At 40.2% G+C, this 20,305-nt stretch overlaps 1 protein-coding gene across 3 annotated transcripts in view; it reads left to right on the top strand.

Moving 5' to 3' along the window:
* PCYT1B (phosphate cytidylyltransferase 1B, choline) overlaps window positions 1–20,305 on the top strand; it is a 104,370-nt gene that overhangs the window by 39,331 nt on the left and 44,734 nt on the right. For 2 of the 3 annotated variants that reach the window (XM_012784583.2, XM_012784582.2), the window contains exons 2-3: window positions 7,960–8,059; window positions 18,078–18,194. In XM_012784583.2, the coding sequence (XP_012640037.1) occupies window positions 7,960–8,059; window positions 18,078–18,194 (217 nt within the window). Of the gene's footprint in view, window positions 1–7,296; window positions 7,485–7,959; window positions 8,060–18,077; window positions 18,195–20,305 lie in introns of those variants that run through there. The other variant, XM_012784585.3, reaches the window with a different exon arrangement.

The raw sequence follows: 20,305 nt of genomic DNA, 5'->3' as shown, positions 1-20,305 counted from the left end.
GAGCTTTCTCCACATGGCTCTATTGACCCTGTATATCTTTGCACATTCATCAACTTCCTTGACTATCCTATCTACAGTTATACCCCCATACTGCTCCCTATTCTCTTTCCTTGCCTCATTTGTTTCTATTGCACCTAATCACCTTTTAACATACTACGTATTTTACATTCTTTTTTGTCATTTGTCTATTATCTTTACATATTACGAGGGCAGAATTTTTGTCTGTTTTGTCTCCTGATATATCCTCAGAAGCTAGAATAGTGCCTGGTACACAGAAAGCACTCAAGTAGTATTTGCTGAATGTTGGAAAAATGAATAATGGGTAGATACTATGGAAGCAATTAAAAATTTTTTTAAGCTCAAATGAGTTTTAAATATTTCACATATCTTGGAATCATATCATTTAACGGTTAGTTTTTGGATTTGTTTTTCCAAATAGTCCTCTTTTCTTAATAGATGCCCTCCCTGCCCCCTCCCCCCCCCACACACATTCAGGACACCTAAGCCTTCAATAAATTTTCTGCATCTCTGAATTCACTGGAGAGGAGATGTCTTTAAATTTATTTTCACATCATGTACATTACATGAGTGTGTTCTCATTGTAATAATAAAATAACAGTCATATACAGAGTAAAAAAAATCTTTTCATCTCTTCTCCCAAAATGCTGTCTTCTTCCCCAGAGGTAACTCGAGTTAGTAGTTTGGTGTATCATTCAAGGCCAGTGCTGTCCAGTAGAACTTTCTGTGATGAAGGGAATATTCTCTGTCTGCACTGTCCAATACAGTACCCACTAGCCGTATGGGTTGTTGAACACTTGAAATGTGACTAGTGTGACTGAGAAACTGTTCTTACTTTTATTTAATTTTGATTAATTATAATTTGAATTTAAATAGTCACATGTGACTAATAGCTGCTATATTAGCACAGTTCTAAACTATTTCTACAGTTACCTCTCTTCCTTTCTCCTTTCTCTCTCTCTTCTCTCTTTTTACCATAAATGATATCATATATATACACATATTATACAAACTATTGTGTGACTTGCTTTTTGCATTCAACAAAATGTCTTAGATGTCATTCCCTGCCAGTACATATATATCTGTCTTACTGGTTTTAATAGTGCCTGTTACTTTGTAACAGGTGCATACTGTACTTAAATAAATGAAAAATGGATATTTCTTGGTACTGTGCCATGCACTGGGTCTCTTTTTCCTCCACTCCCATGACATCTATTGGTGAGGCCTTTGCACCAGCTGCCTGATGTGAGATTCTACATAATCAATGACACAGTCCAAGAATCCAGTGATTCATGTGTGTTGGACCTATGGTCAACTATACGCTCTATTTTTTCTTTCTATCTTCAAAAGACCAAAGTATTCGGATCCCACATTAAGTCAGGCTTTAAAAAATATGTTCAGAGATGGGTAAATATAAACCTAACAGTATGAGACTGGAGAGATGAGATTTTGTGAATTTTTTGTTTTGTTATTCTGAATTTGTGGCTTTAAAGCCGGTGAGTTCCAAGGCAAAAGATCTACATGGAAGAAGCAGATTCTTTCTGAAGTCCTGTTCTTACCTATTTTGCACATCCTGATTAAAAGGTTCTGTCCTTGTAAAATTCTTTCCTGCTGGCAACTTCTTGAGATGGTTATAACCTTGGTGACTGTGGATAATTCACTTTTCAATTGATCTCTGTGCTTCTGACATACCTCATCAACATTTGTTAGCTAATGTCTGTTCAGCCTGGCATTATACTGTTATAGATACTGTATTGGTCAAGGCCATATCGAAATACATATGCCTCACTGTAAAGGTGAAATTTGAAGAGAGTTTAATAAGGGGAGTATTTACAAAGGTGTGGGCAGTGTTTAAGGAAACCTCAAGAAATAGTATGCTACCCTAGGCCTAGAAACATTTGAAGGTTGCCACCTCCGGGCTAGGGACTCACCAGCTTTAGAACCACAAATTCAGAATTACAAGGAAGGGGCAAGGGGAGAATGTGGTTACCAGAACCTTCTAGAGAGCTCTATAAAGAGGGCTCCCTCATAGGAGGTGTGGATTTCAGTAAAAGGACAGAGCTGCAGAGAGGAAGCCAGGGAGACAAGTACCTTGAGCTCACTCTTGTCCTGCCCTCCAGTGTTGTACATGCTTCTCATGGACCCAACCCTACTGGAGGCAGGAGGGCGAGGGAGCACAGTCTATATGGGAAGCCATACAGAAAAGAGGAGATAAGGGTAGGAAGACAGTAGATTCTGGAAAGGCAAAGGGAATATTTATTACCCATATGGTATTTCATTTAATCTTCACAACAGCTTCATGAGGTAGACCTTTTTATTACCTCCCTTCCATAGATGAGGATACTGAAGGCTAGAGAGGTTAAGAACCAGCACTTTTTAAAGATCAAATTTACAAAATCAAATGGATATTAAGTAGTGGAGCTAGGATTTGAACTCAGGCCTGTCTGACTGGATTTCCCACTGTAGTTAAGAATATCTTAGCTTAAACAAGCAACTCTGTAGTTGACTATCACCATCAGCAGTACCATGCTAAGTTCTGATTGGTTGATTAGTTTGTTGTCTGATCAGTCCAGTTGTCAGTTAATGGTGTACGTTGCATAAGTACAGGTTCTATCAACTGTTATTTTTACTCAAGTAATATTTGCATTGTATATTTTACATAGTATCTAATAGCCTTTGTTTTAAGTAAATATTTGACAATGTCCAACTGAAGAGATTCTGTGAATGAAATGCCCAGCATAGAATGTCTTTTCCTTTAAAAGGCATGATGGTGCTTGAAGCTCTTACTCAAGGGAGGAGGGGGTCATGGGCAATATAAGTAACCTTAACACTTGTACCCCCATAATACGCTAAAATAAAATAAATAAATAAATTAAATAAAAAATAAAAAAAAAATAAAAGGCATGATGGGAATATGGCTTTGGTATGTTACTATGCTATAATTTACATAACCAGAACTTGTGTGACAAATAGACAACATATTTGCATGCAATAACTGGGTGTTCTGAAATCTTAAATTAGGCAGAAAGAAGTTTTATTGTGACCTAGCTCCAAGTCTGTGGTCTGGCAAGGCTCTGGCAGTGAAGTCCAGGGCACTGGGCCAGGGTTTCTTAACTCCTTAAAATCCTCGCTTTCTTCTGTGTCAACCCAACCCTGAATTTGGAATGTGTCTCTTTTTTTTTTTTTTTTTTTTTTTTTTTGAGGCAGAGTCTCGCTTTGTTGTCCAGGCTAGAGTGAGTGCCGTGGCGTCAGCCTAGCTCACAGCAACCTCAAACTCCTGGGCTCAAGTGATCCTTCTGCCTCAGCCTCCCGAGTAGCTGGGACTACAGGCATGTGCCACCATGCCCGGCTAATTTTTTATATATATCAGTTGGCCAATTAATTTCTTTCTATTTATAGTAGAGACGGGGTCTCGCTCTTGCTCAGGCTGGTTTTGAACTCCTGACCTTGAGCAATCCGCCCGCCTCGGCCTCCCAAGAGCTAGGATTACAGGCGTGAGCCACAGCGCCCGGCCTGAATGTGTCTCTTTTTGAGGGGGCATAGTCTATCCACTGAGGAGCTCCGCCAGCTCAGAAGCTTAGTTTCTATGATTTTCATGTTGAAAAGAGTAGAGTTTTTCCCAAATACGAAATTATTGAAAATTTAACATGCCTTTTCAAACTAATACCTTCTCCCATTCTAAAAGGGCCATCCTTCACTTTGCAAGATTGCTGCCCCAGAGCCAGTTCTGTTCCTTCCTTTCTCATCTTTTTTTCCATTTATCCACCCTCCAATCATCTAGCACCATATTAAACTATATAGCATGTGCTAATAAACACTAGAAAATGTGATCTGGCTGATTTTGAGTCTAAGCTGAGGCTTGCCAATAACTACATATAAGTCATCTGACCCGCTGCACCAACTAACTCTTGGTAAAAATATGTCTACATGCTTTTATTTCTTCAATTAGTTGTCTGGGTACTCCCTTCTCTAATTATCAGAAAGCTTAATATCTCCTTTATGAAGTCTCTCCATCGCTATTGTCTAAGAATCCTGAGGGTTTCCTCAGTTTAAAGGGAGCCAAAAAGGTAACTGAGCCTGAGGTACCACTGCTGTTGCTTCTTGCTGTAACTTGAAGTCACCGTTGACGATGGGTCCTATGCAGTTCAGTGGAAATAGTATCTACCTCACAGAGTTTTACAAATTAAATGAGCAAATGCATTTAAAGTGCTTAGCATTTAAATGGATACATGGCACTAAGTAGGCACTCAAAGGTTTAGCTAGTATGTTATTTGGCCTCAGTTTCATGTATTATGTAGGGCCTAGACCAGAGGATTGCTCAAAGCATCCCAGCTTTGGCAAATGGTAAGGTATAGGTGGGGGCCTTGGTCCTCTGCAGGCTGATAGATAGCCTGAAGGCTCAGTTAGCCCAGTCCCTGCCCCTCCCTGGAGCCTCTGGCTAGCTTACATTGTCTTGAAGTTGGTTTGTCCCTAGTATGTGAGGAGGCAGAACCTGAGGAACATAGAATTCATTATAAATCAAATGATTTGTCCTGGCTCAGAGAGGAAGGAGGGGTTTTCCTATTGTAATCTGGGGTGTCCAGACTGAAAAAATACTGCCTCAGATCACATGGCTGGTTGGTGGTTTTAACCAAGGTCTTCCTGAATGCAGAGCTTGACCCTCAATTCAGGGTATTCTGCCTTGCTTTGGAAGGCAATGTTCTGGAGAGCAAGGCTGTGGCTCATTGATTTTTGCATTCTCCCCATTCTAAGCACAATGCCTTGTACAAAACAGGAAATACTCCTTCTCCATGTCACCTGCTGTTAAAGACAGTTACATGTGCACACATGTACACACAAGCACACTCATGCACTTAGAAATTCGCTCTGCTTTCCATCTCTTTGGTTCTCCCTCTTTCCTATTCTAGGCCATAATAATTAAGAGCAAAATGCACAGTGCATATAAACCTTTTCCTCACCTTTGAGTAACTATTGTTGCTTTAGAACTTTCTCTATCTCTACTTTAATTACCAGATTTCACGACCTCTGGAAAACACCTTTCTTGGAAAATGGCAACATCTTATCTCTTCAATAAACTTTGTGACTAGCACATAAAAAATCTTCAAATAGTAATTTATTTTAGATCATGTGAAAAAGGTTCACTGTCGGCCAGGCGCGGTGGCTCACGCCTGTAATCCTAGCTCCTGGGAGGCTGAGGCGGGCGGATTGCTCGAGGTCAGGAGTTCAAAACCAGCCTGAGCAAGAGCGAGACCCCGTCTCTACTATAAATAGAAAGAAATTAATTGGCCAACTGATATATATATAAAAAATTAGCCAGGCATGGTGGCGCATGCCTGTAGTCCCAGCTACTCGGGAGGCTGAGGCAGAAGGATCGCTCGAGCCCAGGAGTTTGAGGTTGCTGTGAGCTAGGCTGACACCACGGCACTCACTCTAGCCTGGACAACAAAGTGAGACTCTGTCTCAAAAAAAAAAAAAAAAAAAAAAGGTTCACTGTCTACATATATTAAAAGGCAATGAATCATTTAACATAAACTAATCCCATTTGCCATTCCATTTACCTATTTAGGTTGTGTCCTTAAAATTCCATTCATGAGTCAATTTCTTTGTGTTTATGGGGAACAACATTATCTATTATACCATAATATATAGTACTATGTATTATGATATATAATAGCTAATAATAGTAGCAGTAATAAAAGCCACAATTTATTGAGTACCAGGTACATTGCACATATTATCTCTGTTTTTCACAATAGCCCTGCAAGATAGTTACCCATTTTACAGTTGAAACTGAGTTTCAAATAAGTTAAGGAACTTGCTTTTAAACACACAAAGTCAAATATATTTCTTGCCCCAAGTATGGCTCCTGCTACAGTGGCAACCATAGGCCACCCACAGCTTCCCTCGCCACATCTGTTGGGCCCCAGGGTGGGCACCTTCCCCAACATCAGCCAATCCTGGTTGTGGACTGATTTGAAAAAGATGAGCTTGGTCAATCTGATTCTCCCTGAGGAATTTGAATTGGGAAACATGGAAAGAAGCAGTGAGTTGGTAAGAGCAGGAGCTGCTACTGTAAGGCACTATCAGAAGTTGTTAAATGAGTGTTGTGAAGAGAGGCTTAGGAGGCCATGATGGGCCATATTCAAGCTGAAGTTTTGGGAGAGTGGAAGGAACTCAGGTAAATGGGGTGGGACAGAAACAATCATGTGCAGAGAGCAATCAAGTCAGTGCAGAGCAAGCACGCTGGGGCAATGCTCTGCCCCTTCCTGCTTTTCCACAATTTCGGTGCCAGGGTAGCCTTAAAATAAATCCTTCATCCTTTGAGCTAACTTTAGTGAGTGTAGGTTCCTTTCAATCAGAAGAGCCAAATTAGAATATGTGACCAGTAAGTGCTGGAAAGGGAGTTTGAACCCTGGTTTTGTGGCTACAGAGTTTCTGCTCTTGTCACTGCACCCCTTTGCCCCATTACAAATGCTGTTCTGGACCACCATGGCATGTGAGGTCACCTTAATGTATCTGAAAAAGAACCAATAATGGACTCAAGTTTCCTGAACCCTTGTCCCAAGTCTTGGTTTGCTTCTAGAGCCCTGAAGGAAGGGGGTGGGGGCTAAGAAAGTCTCAGACTACAGGAGGTCTCCAAACAAAACTAGGGCAGGACTCCAGCTTCTAGGGTGGAAGGTGCTGCAATAGGGAAAGGGGATGGGCAGACATGAGGTCTCATCCGTGCAGGGAACTGGGGCTCTTCAAAGGCAGGGATTGGTCTTATCCCTACTTCTAGTCCCAGATTCTAAGATAGTGGCTGACATATATTTGAATGAGTGCACGTGAATGAATAAGTGAATGGCAGAAGTGGGTCACAGCCCCTGTTTAAGTGTATGGAACATTCTTTAGTCTTCCCAGGTTAAAGAACACCTGTCTCCATCTCTAAGAATTCATGCAGCACTGTGAGTAATATTTACAGTGACTAGTCACCTTCATATTTAAAAATAACAAAGATGATGTAGTGGTGATTGCGGTAATAGCATAGTCCAAAGACTACAAATGGATAACTCTGGATTGCATTTCCCTTGTTTACAAAAACACCACTCGCTTTGTCTTCTTCTGCCTGGAGAGAGTGAGGTTTTCATTTTAAGCGGCTGACTACAAAATGCAGGGCCACTTCCTGGGCAGGCTTCCAAGTGACTACATCTTTCTCACAGCGTTCCTCAGAGCCCCAGTCCAAACTGCCTGAGGCGGGGCCTCCAGCCATTGGTGGCTGTTGAAGCCACCACAGGAACAGTTAGTTATCTGCAGCCTGCCGGAATTGCTGTGCTTTTAGGCTGCGCTTGGGCACAGATAACAGCCTTGGCCTCTGCACTGAAGAGACATCAGAGTTTGTGATTGGCCAGGCTGGCGTGTCTGAAATACAGATGTTGTGCCGCGCTTCTGAGTATGGCATTCCTGCCAGCCGAGGCTCCTGGGTGTGGGTGAGTCTAAATGTTTGAAGACTGCCCTTGTTGGTTGTGAAATGTTCAAAGCTGGGCATGGTGACTTTCCAGGGGCATGATTTAGCATATTTCTTAACCCTGCTGAGCCTCAGTTTCCTTTATGTGAAATAGGGATGGTATTATCCTATACCCTAGGATAGAAGTATCTATCCATCATAGGGGATTGTGAGGCCTAAAGCAGATGACGCCAGAGTATTTCATCTGGTGCCTGGTATGCAGTAGACACTGAAGAGCTCTTATTCTTTCTGAAGCATCAGTTAAAAAAAAAAAAAGAAGTTTCCATGACAATGCCCCGTCTTTATTTCTAACAGTACAATATTTCTCTGAGAGACTCAGCGGATATATTCTACTTCGTACTCATACCTGTATAGCCAAGAGAAATGAAACTTCAGGGGAAGTTAGTGCCAAAGGAAAGTGTGTCAGACTATATTCTTTTTCTCTTTTTTCCTTCTAGACCCTGACTGCACCTGCCCCATTTGCAGATGAAACTAGCTGCCAATGCCAAGCGCCCCATGAGAAACTGACCATTGCTCAGGCCCGCTTAGGAACACCAGGTGAGGCTGTACTTCTTGTTTCCCGAATGGGCCCTGTTTTAACATTTAAAATATCAGAAAGGTTCGTCATTATTTGAGCAGCACTTGCTTTCAATAGGAGAGGTGAATGTAGAGATTCTAGCATAGTACAAGAAGGGTTAAAACTAACAGTGATAAACTAGACCGACCAAAGTGGTTGAGTAAAAGATGCAACAGAATACTGGAGCTTGAGCCCCAGCTTTGCCACTAAGCCAGAGGCAAATCACTGGAAAGATCTGAATCTGTTTCTTCATGTGCAAAACATAGGCAACAATACCTGCTCACAAGGTTTTTGTGACAACTAGATTTGGTTAAAAGTATCGAAACATTTTTTTAAACTGTGAAAGCTTATATGAACCTAAGCTACTATAATCATTACCATTCTTAAAAGTCTATGTTTTTAAAAAAGTTTCAAGTGTGCCTTAAGAAGAGTGGTCTCTGCTATAGAAGATTGTCCATTCATTCATTCTTTTAGCATATAGCAGAGGATGGATAGGGAAGATAATTAAAAAGAACTGTAAGGTACTATCTCTGTTTCCCAAGAGTTTTCATGATAATTACAGAGACAAGACAACTAGATATGAAATGAAACTCACAAGTAGCATACGTGTACATGCTTAGGGGTTAAATCCTGCAACACATACGATAACTGACAGTTTAGAGAAAGGCAGATTCATTTGGCCTGGAGCAGACAGGCAAGACATCAGGAAGGGAGCAGAAAAGAGCTGACACTTTGGGGAGAAGTAAGATTTGGACGGTGTGAGCTGAAAATGGAAAGGTATTCTGGGCAGGTAGAACAGGAATAGTTAAGGCACAGAGAGAGAGAGCTGTGTAGGAGTAAATGAGTGTCGTTCCAGTTGATTGGGATGGACTAGGTGAGCAGGTAAGCTTTGAGCCATTTAAGATGGCACAACTTGATAGTTTCCACCTGCCATTGCAAAAACCAAACAACCCAAACTGAAAAGAATCCATGGGATGAAGGACAGTTTGCTTAATAACAGTAGTGACTATTTATTAAGCGCTTCTATGTTATCATGTCATTTCACTATCACAACTCTATGATTAGTACTTTTAGTATTTCACAGATGAGGAAATGAAGGATTTAGACAAGTTGTGAATCGGCACAAGGTCATTCAGTTAGTAAGTGGCAGTGGTTCTCACAATTAAACATGCACCAGAGTCCCCTGGAGGGCTTGTTCAAACACAGATGGCTGGGCTCCAATCCTGGAGTTTCTGAATCGATCCAGCTGGGGTGGGACCCACGAAGTTGCAGCTCTAACAAGTTCTCAGGTGACGCTGCTTCTCAGGGGTGCCACACTTAGAGAACCACTGGTGAGTGGTAAAGCTGGGCTTTGATCTCAGATCTGTTTGTAGTAGAGCTTGACCGCTTATCCATGACACTCTGCTTCCTCCAAGAATAGCCTTCAAAAGAGTGAAGTGAGGAGGAGAGTGGGCAGAGTTAGTAAGCTTTTTTTTGTGGGCTTCTTTTGATAAAAGCAACAAGAAGCTTGGGGAGGTAGTTCAGAGCAGCTAAATCAGTCGTTTCCAAACCACAAGTAAGATGTGCAACATTTGGGGGATGGACACGCTTGAAGCTCTTACTCGAGGGGGGAGGGGGGCATGGGCAATATATGTAACCTTAACACTTGTACCCCTATAATACACTAAAATAAAAAAAAAATCAGTTGTTTCCAGACTTTAGTGTGCAAAGAATCACCTGGTAGGCCGGGCGCTGTGGCTCACGCCTGTAATCCTAGCTCTTGGGAGGCCGAGGCGGGCGGATTGCTCAAGGTCAGGAGTTCAAAACCAGCCTGAGCAAGAGCGAGACCCCGTCACTACTATAAATAGAAAGAAATTAATTGGCCAACTGATATATATATAAAAAAAATTAGCCGGGCATGGTGGCGCATGCCTGTAGTCCCAGCTACTCGGGAGGCTGAGGCAGAAGGATCACTCGAGCCCAGGAGTTTGAGGTTGCTGTGAGCTAGGCTGACGCCACGGCACTCACTCTAGCCTGGACAACAAAGCGAGACTCTGTCTCAAAAAAAAAAAAAAAAAAAAGAATCACCTGGTAAACATGTCAACACAGCAGATTTCCTGCTTCACTGCCCCCCACCCGCAAATCTGGGATGGGGCCCAGGCATTTGCATTTTTAACCGATGGCCAGAGTGATTGTAAAGTTAGTAGTCTAGAGATCACATACTGAGCAATACTGATCCAGCAATAAATCTAAGGGCTGTCAAATCCCATGAAAATCCAGGTGGTTATGAAGAAAACAGATTTGACCTAAAATTAAAGGATGAGCTTCAAGCCCGAGCAGAAAGGGACCCTACTTTTCCAGGGAAAGGAAAGCAGAACTTACTATATATCTGCTTGGTGTGATGCTCCATACTCTATCTCATTTAATCCTTGCAAAAACCATGTGAGATAGATATGATTGTGTCCTTTCTACAGAGGCGGCAAACAAGACTTGGAGAACTGAAAAGTAACTTGTCAAATGCCCTAGCTGATGGGGTAGAGCTAGGATTTCACCCCAAGTCCCCATCACGTCAAAGCCCTACTTTGCCCAGCACGACGGGCTGCCCTGAAATGCACAATCCACAATGCACAGGATTGCATTGAGCTCCAAGCCATGGAGCTCAGTGAAAACACACTCAGGCTTTGAGCTGGAGGGTGGAAGGTATGTGAACAAAACAGACAGGTAGTAGCTTTGATCTTCTATAGTGGCAGGACTGTCTGCCATGTTCACTGCTGCTGTTTCACCAGCACCTAAAGAGACACTTGTCACATACTGTGTGCTCAGTATTTTGGGAGCGAATGAACGAATGACTAAATGAAAATTTGGGACAAAAGAAGGAGTTTGTCCTCAGGAAATAGAAGCAGAGAGAGTTTGTTCTGATACTTTGAGCCAGCACAAGCTATTATAATTGGGTGGAATTGAGCACCTGTACATTGCCTAACAGCCAAACAGTTTAAACCCTGAGAATCAAGCCAGAATAAGATGGTGGAAATAGCTGTGTGGTGGGCTTTTTGGAACACAGCTCACTACAGAGGGAGTGGGGTAAAGCAAAAGTGAACTTCTGAACTTGAGAAGAGAAATTCTCCCATTTTATCTCATCTGAGGACACTGGGAAGTTATCTAATAGTATTTGTGTTGTTGATGGGCACTGAGGGGAACGTCTGTTAGAAATTCCTTTATTTAGAACTTCTAATATCAGTGTTAAATTGTAACAAGAAGTTAGTTCTTCGATTGCCTGGAAGGCACCTGTTAGTCTTAGACCACACTCCAATGACCATTATTTTATTAGAGCACCAGTTCTCAAACTTTGGTGTGCTTAGAATCCCTTGGAGTGCTTGTGAAAACACAGACTGTGGGCTCCACCCCCAGAGTTTCTGAGTCAGTAGGTCTGGGTTGTGGCTGGAGAATTTGCATTTTTAACAAGTTCCCAGGTGCTGCCACTGCTGCTGGTCCTCAGACCACACTTTGAGACCCACCGCTTAAGAGTAACCATTGGCAGTGGTTGGAGAGAGTGGCAGGGAGATTATTCAAATATAACTGTTGGACCATTGTACTGTTAGCAGAAAAGCTCAGGGAATTTTTTTTAAATCTTGCTGTTAGACTACTATTTAAGCAAACAAGAAAAATATTGCTATCTTTTGAAGGTTTTGGTCATTTTCAAGAGTAGTAAGAAATTACCTCTTTGTGGTACTGTCTTGAGCATTCGACCAAAAAGGCAAAACACAGTGGAATTGGGTGTTTATAATGCTCTTCAAGATTATAGTTATAACTGAAGTCTCTATCTCCTCCTACACTAGCCATAGTTTGTAACTTAATGCAATTAATTGCCTACAATATGTTTCACAAATTTAGGTCTGCCCAAACAGGAGCTGGGGCATAAATTGTAGAAGAGGTAATGACAAACTTTGCTCATACTTCTTAGCTCCTTGACCTCATTTGTGAGGTTACAGTGGTGACAAAACTTCAAGAGAAAGAAAAAAGTATAGCAAAAAAAGCAATCGGAATTAGTGCCTTTGGTCTTAGCTAGTCTGGCAGTGGAGCTATGAACTTATATGGTATTGTATATATTCTGGGGCACAGAGAATCACTCCTCTATCTTGGTATAAAGGAAAAGTCCAAGAGATTGTTTCAGAGCTTCCTTTTCATTAAAGCTGACTTTTTTCTTCAAGGAAACTCAGTTCTGATTTTCTACTTTCCTTCTCAAAAGGAGATTTGTATTAATCTGTTTCCATAGTGTGTAGAATTTCCCAGACTTTAATTTCCAAGAGCCACCTTAATGAATTTTGCCTTATTTGTGTACTACCTGTGCTATAATTTACTGAATAATTTTCCTTTAAACATACTTTTCTAAAACTTAAATTTAATGTATTTAAAAAGCAAACATCAATCATTATCATTTTTAGAAAATGGCTATCAGTAGAAGGTAACTATAATGTTTATATAAAACCATGTAAATTTCACAAAATAAATATGTAACTATTAGATTTTAAAAGGTTAATTTTGTGTCACCTTTTTTATACATCAATTATACACAAAACAGTGCTAGTTACCATAATTACTGGGCATTTAGTAACAGTCTCTATTTTGCTTTAAAGAAAATAATCCATATCAGCATGTAGTTTTCTAGCAGACACCACAAGGTAGAAGAAAGAGCAATAAAGTTTGGTTTGCACTCATACACCATCATAAGTTGGTTTTATGATATTGGGTAAGCCACTTAACTTTGCTGAGCCTCCATTTGCCCCTCTATGAAATGACAATAGTAAATCCACATTCCCCTAGCTACCTCATAGGATTGATGGAAAGATTAAGTGAAATATATACGCTTTGTAAATTGTATGTATTTTTAAGACACTGTTTAAATGCCTTAAATTAGCCACAATCAAAGCCTTGTTAATATCCATAATCAAAGATGAATGATCACCCTTTTATTGTTGTTTGAAGCTGAAGGAAATATCAAGAAATGCCTAATATACCCCACAATTGCATGAATTCAGATATAATGCAGTTGGGGATTGCTTCTTGTCTGGCTGTAGATGTGAGTTTAACTTTTTCTTTTTTTTTTTTGAGGCAGAGTCTTACTCTCTTGCCCAGGCTAGAGTACTGTGGCATCAGCCTAGCTCACAGCAACCTCAAACTCCTGGGCTCAAGCAATCCTACTGCCTCAGCCTCCTGAGTAGCTGGGACTACAGGCATGTGCCACCATGTCTGGCTAATTTTTTTCTATATATTTTTAGTTGTCCAGCTAATTTCTTTCTACTTTTTTTAGTAGAAACAGGGTTTCGCTCTTGCTCAGGCTGGTCTCGAACTCCTGAGCTCAAAGGACCTGCCTGCCTTGGCCTCCCAGAGTGCTAGTTAACTTTTTAACTAACTGACAAACTGCTTTCCAAAGTGATTGTACCATTTTACATTCTCACCAGCAGTATATTAGAGTTCTAGTTGCTCTACATCCTCACCAATACTAGGTATGGTCAATTTTTTTAAAAAAGTACTTAGCTATTCTAGTGGGTATGAAATGTTATCTCATTAAGGTTTTAATTTGTATCTCCCTAATGACTAATGATATTGAGGATCTTTTCATGTGTTTTGACACCCATATATTTATTTTCTTTGATGAAGTGTCTGTCCAATTTTTTGGCCTTATTTAAATGAGTTGTCTTATTATTGAGTTTTGAGAGTTCTTTATATATTCTAGGTACAAGTCTTATATAAAATTTGCAAATATTTTCTCACTATCTATGACTGACTCATCTTTTCATTTGTGTAAAAATGTCCTCTGAATAGCAAAAATTTTAAATAAAATCCACTTTACTTTTTGGTTTTATAGTATAGATCCTATTTAAAAATTTTGGGGGGTCCTATTTAAAAAAATTTTTGCCAAACCAAAGGTCACTAAGATTTTTCTCATGTTTTCTTCCAGAAGTTTTATAGTTTTAGCTCTTTAGGTGTATGATCCATTTCAAGTTAATTTTTGTATGTGGTGTAAAATGTGAGGTAAGCTAGCCCCCTTCACTGTTCCATTTACTTATAAGTGCTGAATAACTTATACAAATTTAGAATGTAAGATCCAGGGAGCTAAAATAATCAGATTTTTCCCACAAAACAGTATCATGGTCATTATTTGTGTCTATGATCCTCAATTAAATATTCACCATCGTTCACTATATTTAAATTATATGAAGCATGGTAACCAGCATGTGGTATATAGACATGCACTTTCCCAGAACATCATATTTATCTGATATACTTTACTGTGGCCATTCAACATAAACAGGAACTTACTTGAAATTTTTTCAAAATTTATACTAATCTGTGGACAGAAAGACTATAATGTCATTGTATTAGTTTTCTGTGCTGTATAACCTATTACCATAGACTTAGTGGGTTAGAACAACACACATTTATTATCTCATAATTTCCATGAGTCAAGAGTCTGAGGCTGGCTTAGCCAAGTCCTCTGCTCAGGGTCTCACAGACTGTATTCAAGGTGTCACCCCAGGCTCAGTTCTCATCTGGAGGTTGGCTGGTGATAGATCTGCTTCTAAGCACACTCAGGTCATTGGCAGAATTTATTTCCTTGCATAAGACCAAGGGTCCAGCTTCTTATTGGTTGTCAGCCAGGGGCCACCCTCAGCTCCTAAAGGCCACCTACAGTTCCTTGCCATGTGGCCCTCTCCATAGGCCCTCTCACAACATGGCAGCTTGCTTCTTCAAAGCCACCAAGGGAGAAAGAGAATGAGTCTGCTAGCAAGATGGAGGCTTATAACAGCATGGGAATGACATTTATCACCTTTTCCATTTTCTACTGGATAGAGGCGAGTCACAGGTCCCACATGCACTTTAAGGGGTGGGAATGACACAAAGCCAAGGATCACTGGGAGCCACCTTGACATCTCTCCACTACTGCTACGGAATACTTGTGCTCTCATTTCTTTTTTGTTTTTAATTGATTTCCAATCATTGCCAAACCTCCAGCTTCGCAGGCCAGTGGTTCCCCACACAGATGCTCTGGAGAGTTCACAGATGCCTAAAAGGATGTCCAGAAAAATATCAGACAGAAGATTAAAACAAATAAACATCCAGACTGACCAAAAAAAGCCATGCTCTATTTTTTAAAATAAGTTTTATCATAGATATTTTCAGAAACATGCACAAAAGTGAAACAATATAATGAACCTTCATGTGTTTGTCACTCATACCTAACAACCACCAACCCTGGCCAGTCTTGCCCCATCCACACCCCCATCCACTTTCTCTTCTTGATTTGAATGATTTGAAACAAAATCTCAGACTTCTATCATTCTATATACATGTCTAAAAAATAAGAACTCTGGTTTTATTAAACATAACCACTATACCATTATCTTATCTAAAAATATTAATAGTAATTCTTTAATATCATCAAATATCCACCATTCCAATTTCCAATTATCTTATGTCATCATTTATTTATAGCTTGTTCGAACCCAAATCCAAATAATGTCCATATTTTACAACAGGTTAATAGGTCTTTTAAGTCTCTTTCAATCTGAAGGTCCCCCTTTTATCTCTTTTTTCTTTCTCTTTCTCTTCTTTTTTTCTTGAAGTTTATTTGTTGAAGAGACAAAGAGACAAAGTTCTTTTTTTTTTTTTTCCCTTTTGGTCCTGTAGTTTCCCACAGTCTGGAAATTGCTGACACACCACAATTTTTAAAAGTGAGCTTATTGCAAAATCAACTCCATAAATACTCTTCAGATTTACTAAATGGCCCTTTTCTCAGTAATTATGTCATCTTTCTTTACTTTTCTTTCCTCCCTGCTTCCTGAATTCACTTATCTTGATCACCTCTGAATCAATAACAAAAAGTTCTACAAAACTGCCATCTGCTTTCCCTTGGGGTTTATATCTTAAAACAAATTTTCCTCAATTGAATTCAAATTGAATAAGAGCATTGAAACCAAGGATCCCTCATTAGACAGTTTGTTATCTCAAAGCACTTTCTATTTACTGTGCCTTATTTAGAATACGGTATAATCCCATGAAGGCAATTGTTTGTTCAAAATAGTGTATAATTGGAAATAATTGCAATTCCCAATCTGACATAAAGTGTCTCGATTTTTTTTATTAGAGAAATTTAATTTATTAGAAACACTGTACCATCTGAATCTATTAATGTAACATTTCTTTATGTTCCAAATTAATGAGGTTGCATTGCATCAAGAAGTAATCACAATTTTAAATCTAAAGATCATTCCACAGAATTTGGCATTGATTTCTTTCTTTTTAAAAAATTTATTTTCATAACATCAATATAATACATGAATATATTTTAAGAAATCAGCAGGACTCTTAGGCTTATAAAGAAAACCAGCAATCCCTTTCCCTATCCACCCACCCCAATTCTGTAGGCACGCACCACTTGACAATCAACTTTCCAAAATGTTGCTGACATCTCTAATCCATTGTCATTGCCTTTCTTGTTTTCTCTGCCCTTAGGGGGAATTATATCTTTTAAACTCTTTCTTGGTAATTTTTTGTAGTGTTTTGGAAGAAAGTGGAGATAAATGTGCATGTTCAGTTCACCATATTTCACTGGTAGTCCTCATATTCCTTTTTTAAGAACAATGTTGTGGCCACATATGTCTCTTTCCTTCTTCTCAGTGCAAGAATAAAATGTCTCTGTGTTGTTTGTAACTATAGACAAGAGGTGACGGGGTGCTTAAGATAAGAGCACTTTGATACAAGAAATTACTTCTTTCTCCTGTCATCCATTTTGGGATCCTATTCTTGGATTTTCACTTTTGATTTCCTTTTTTGAGAGTCTAGAAGAGTATAAAAGTTGGCAAAATATATAGAATTTTCAACAAACATAACAAGCATCTTCCAGACTATCAGGATAGGGGTATAATAGAACTACAACCCCCTTCCTTCAACCAGTTAAAAAGAATAATTTCATGACTTGCTTTATCCATCAAATTACTAGACCCCTACTCCGCCATCTCCCCCTCTACCTAGAAGGGGATGGGTCTTTGGCGTGGCTCAGCAGTAGTATCATCCCTCAGTTTCTAATGCAGTCTCTGGGTTCCCATGGGGGCTATGGTGAAGTTTGTCACTCATCCTCATGGAATAGCTCTTCCCAGAGCATTGGATATCATTGCGAGAGTGTCTGTTGTGGCCTCTTCACTTTTGACCTTTCTCCCTAGGAAGGACTATGGTGTTGGTTGCTCATTTCCATCCCTGAGCACTACCCCATCCCTGAGCACTACCCCTACATGCAACATTTATACCCTGACTCTACTCCCTCTGGGGCAGGCGGCCCCCAATCTCTTAGGGAGTGACCTTGTACAACTGTATGCTGATACATGTTCAACAACTGGCTCTCTAGTGGGAAATAAGCCATTATTTGTAGCATTTGCCAATTTCTGTGATGTAAACATTCCTATCATGGTTGACTTCAGGCTACCAACATGACTTGGAGTTGGGAAGAAAGGTGGACAACTGTCTACCAAAAACTACAACTATCTGTCCAAAGGTGGACAACTATCTCTTTGAGCAATATGAGCAGACTCCAGCACATCCATGCCTTTGAAATAAGACCCAGGGTCTTCATTCAGGACTTCCAGACTCAAGGATGAAGTCATGTTCCCTTTCCATTGAGCCCCTCAGTTACTCCTGCCTTGATGTTCCTGCTGGGCTGACTCTGCTAGCGCAGACATCTAGAGCCCACTCTGGGTCAAAAGAACTTCCCAGTGCTGTGCTTGTCTTTCCTGTTGGCTAACAATGTGTGTTCTGGTTTGACCTTAATTTTGTTATGATTTTGCTCTGCTTTGATGTCTTCAGAAGAACCTCTCTTTAAAATCTATTTCACATACAAATATGAAACTGATGGTACATACAGACTATGTCTTATCCAGGTAAAATTTCTTACAGCACTGTACTGTTGGAAGGTAACTGGGATTCCTCATTCTGCAGTTCTGTTAACAGTGTTTTCTTTCTCCACAGTTGACAGGCCTGTCCGAGTGTATGCAGATGGAATATTTGACCTCTTCCACTCAGGTCATGCGAGGGCACTTATGCAAGCAAAAACACTGTTTCCCAACAGCTACTTGTTGGTAGGAGGTAAGAAGTGTATTTTATCTTCGTCCAGAAAATTCCTTTATAATATGCTTCCTGACAAGGACCCCTTTCAGAGTTCCATCAGTAAAATCTGACACTGTTAATGCTTCTAATTCAGCCCCTACTGGCTCACTTGTTCAATGCCTAAAATTTTAAATGATGTTTAAAAAAACTATAAGGGAAATTACATCTTGGGATTGTATACCCCTGATCCTCAGAGAGAGACAGACTGATATTACCACCAAGGGTAATTGCTTCATGTTTTCTATTAGTGCCTTCCTCCTAGTGTTTGAAGTATGATCCAGTTGACGTTTCTAAAATTGTCTAGAGGATTAAGAGAAGCAATATTATTCTGGTTTTAAATTTCAAAGAACTGAGGGGGCTCAGGGTGATTAAGAGCAAGCAAGGTCATTATTTATTTCCTTTGTGTGATCCACAGCACTTAAGATGATGTTGTGCTAACATGAGTGGCTTACAACAGCCCTAATTAGTTGAATTTATGTGCAGTGTATTAAAGGAATGAAGATTTATATATCCAGAAAATCTTGGTTCACAATGAAGAAACTGACTGACTTCTTAAGCTTGTGGAAAGAGAAGGATGGTTAGATGTGGATTGAAATTTTCCTACTTCAGAATGCCAACTTATTTCAATTTGGGTAAAAGCCATAGTGCCTGACTAGGGAGACCTGCATCTCACTTCCACAGCTTCTGAAAGCCACATATCCATTGACCGTGATCAGTTTTTATGGCATATGAACTAGGCACCATCAACCCTTAGACCTCTACCATGAGAAAAAAAAAAAAGATGCTAGTGAGAGACTGTATATCTGTTATTTAAAGTATTTTATTATCATCTGCAATTTTAAAACTACTCGTTGGATGTTTAAGAGGAACCCTTCTGGAGATTTTGCGAAAGGTGGTGACCACATGGCTATCGATTGGAGTTCTTTCCAGAAGGAAGAGATGGTGAAAGGCAACAGTTACTGGGCAAGTCATGCAGAGGGAACCCAAAGCAGGCAGGGGACCTGACCCTTTATCCTGAGTGGAAAACCATTTCCTGAGTGGGCATTACCACCTGGAGTCTGGTCCTAGGCTACTGAGGCTTTGGGAGACCTCTGCATTTGGTCATCTTGGAGACTTGAGTTTGGAGGTGGTTAGGTGTGGGTCACAGTTAACAGGAACATTAGCCATGGCCCTGGGTTATCACATCAAAAGTAAGATCAAAGGAAATGTGTGGCTTTCTGTACATTCTTGTAATGTACAGAGAAGGCAGTAAATTAGTATCAGCAGCTCTCTAGATCATTGGGCAACAATGATTTCACTGAATCACTGAATGATTCCTTCATTTAATGACTATTTATTGAACTTACTATGTGCCAGGCTTTTTTTTGTCCACTGGGGATGCAACCATGAACAAAACAGACTGTCTATGTACTCAGAGAACTTAGAGTCTGAGGAGGAGGTGGATGGCCTACTAAATAAGTCAATGTGTAGTAGTGGTCCTATGCAGACATATAAAATAGGATAAGGGGAAAGAGTGGCTGGATGGAGGAAGGAGGGATATTTTAGGTAGGAAGGTCAGGGAAGGCCCCTCTGAGGAAGTGACATTTGTGCAGAGCACTGAATGAAGGGCACACAAAAGCCAGATCATTCAACCCTCCCTGTGCAGCATTCTCCTCACCAGCCAAGATCATAAAGTGGGGCAAGTAGAGGAGACATGGTGGCTACAGTGATATGTCACTTTTTTGATTTGTGTATCTTTTATTTTTTATTATTTATTTATTTATGATTTCAGCATATTATGGGGGTACAAGTGTTAAGGTTACAAATATTGCCCATGCCCCTCTCCCCCCTCGAGTCAGAGCTTCAAGCGTGACCATCCCCCAAACGTTGCACATCTCACTCATTGTGTTTGTATATACCCATCCCCTCAAGAGGCTTTCCATGGAGGCACAGATAATTTAATACTCAGAAAAATTAATATGGGCAGGAGTTTGGAACCAAGAATTAAAGCAGAAGAGAAGGAGAAAATTCCAATAAGAAATCCCGAATTTCACAGCAGCTGTATGAAGAGGGCCACACAGTCATTTTGTAACTCTCAAACTCTGGGAACT

The sequence above is a fragment of the Microcebus murinus genome, chromosome X, assembly GCF_040939455.1.
Source record: "Microcebus murinus isolate Inina chromosome X, M.murinus_Inina_mat1.0, whole genome shotgun sequence".
Lineage (NCBI taxonomy): Eukaryota > Metazoa > Chordata > Mammalia > Primates > Cheirogaleidae > Microcebus > Microcebus murinus.
The sequence above is the reverse complement of the archived record's forward strand: the minus strand, read 5'-3'. Positions and strand labels throughout refer to the sequence as shown.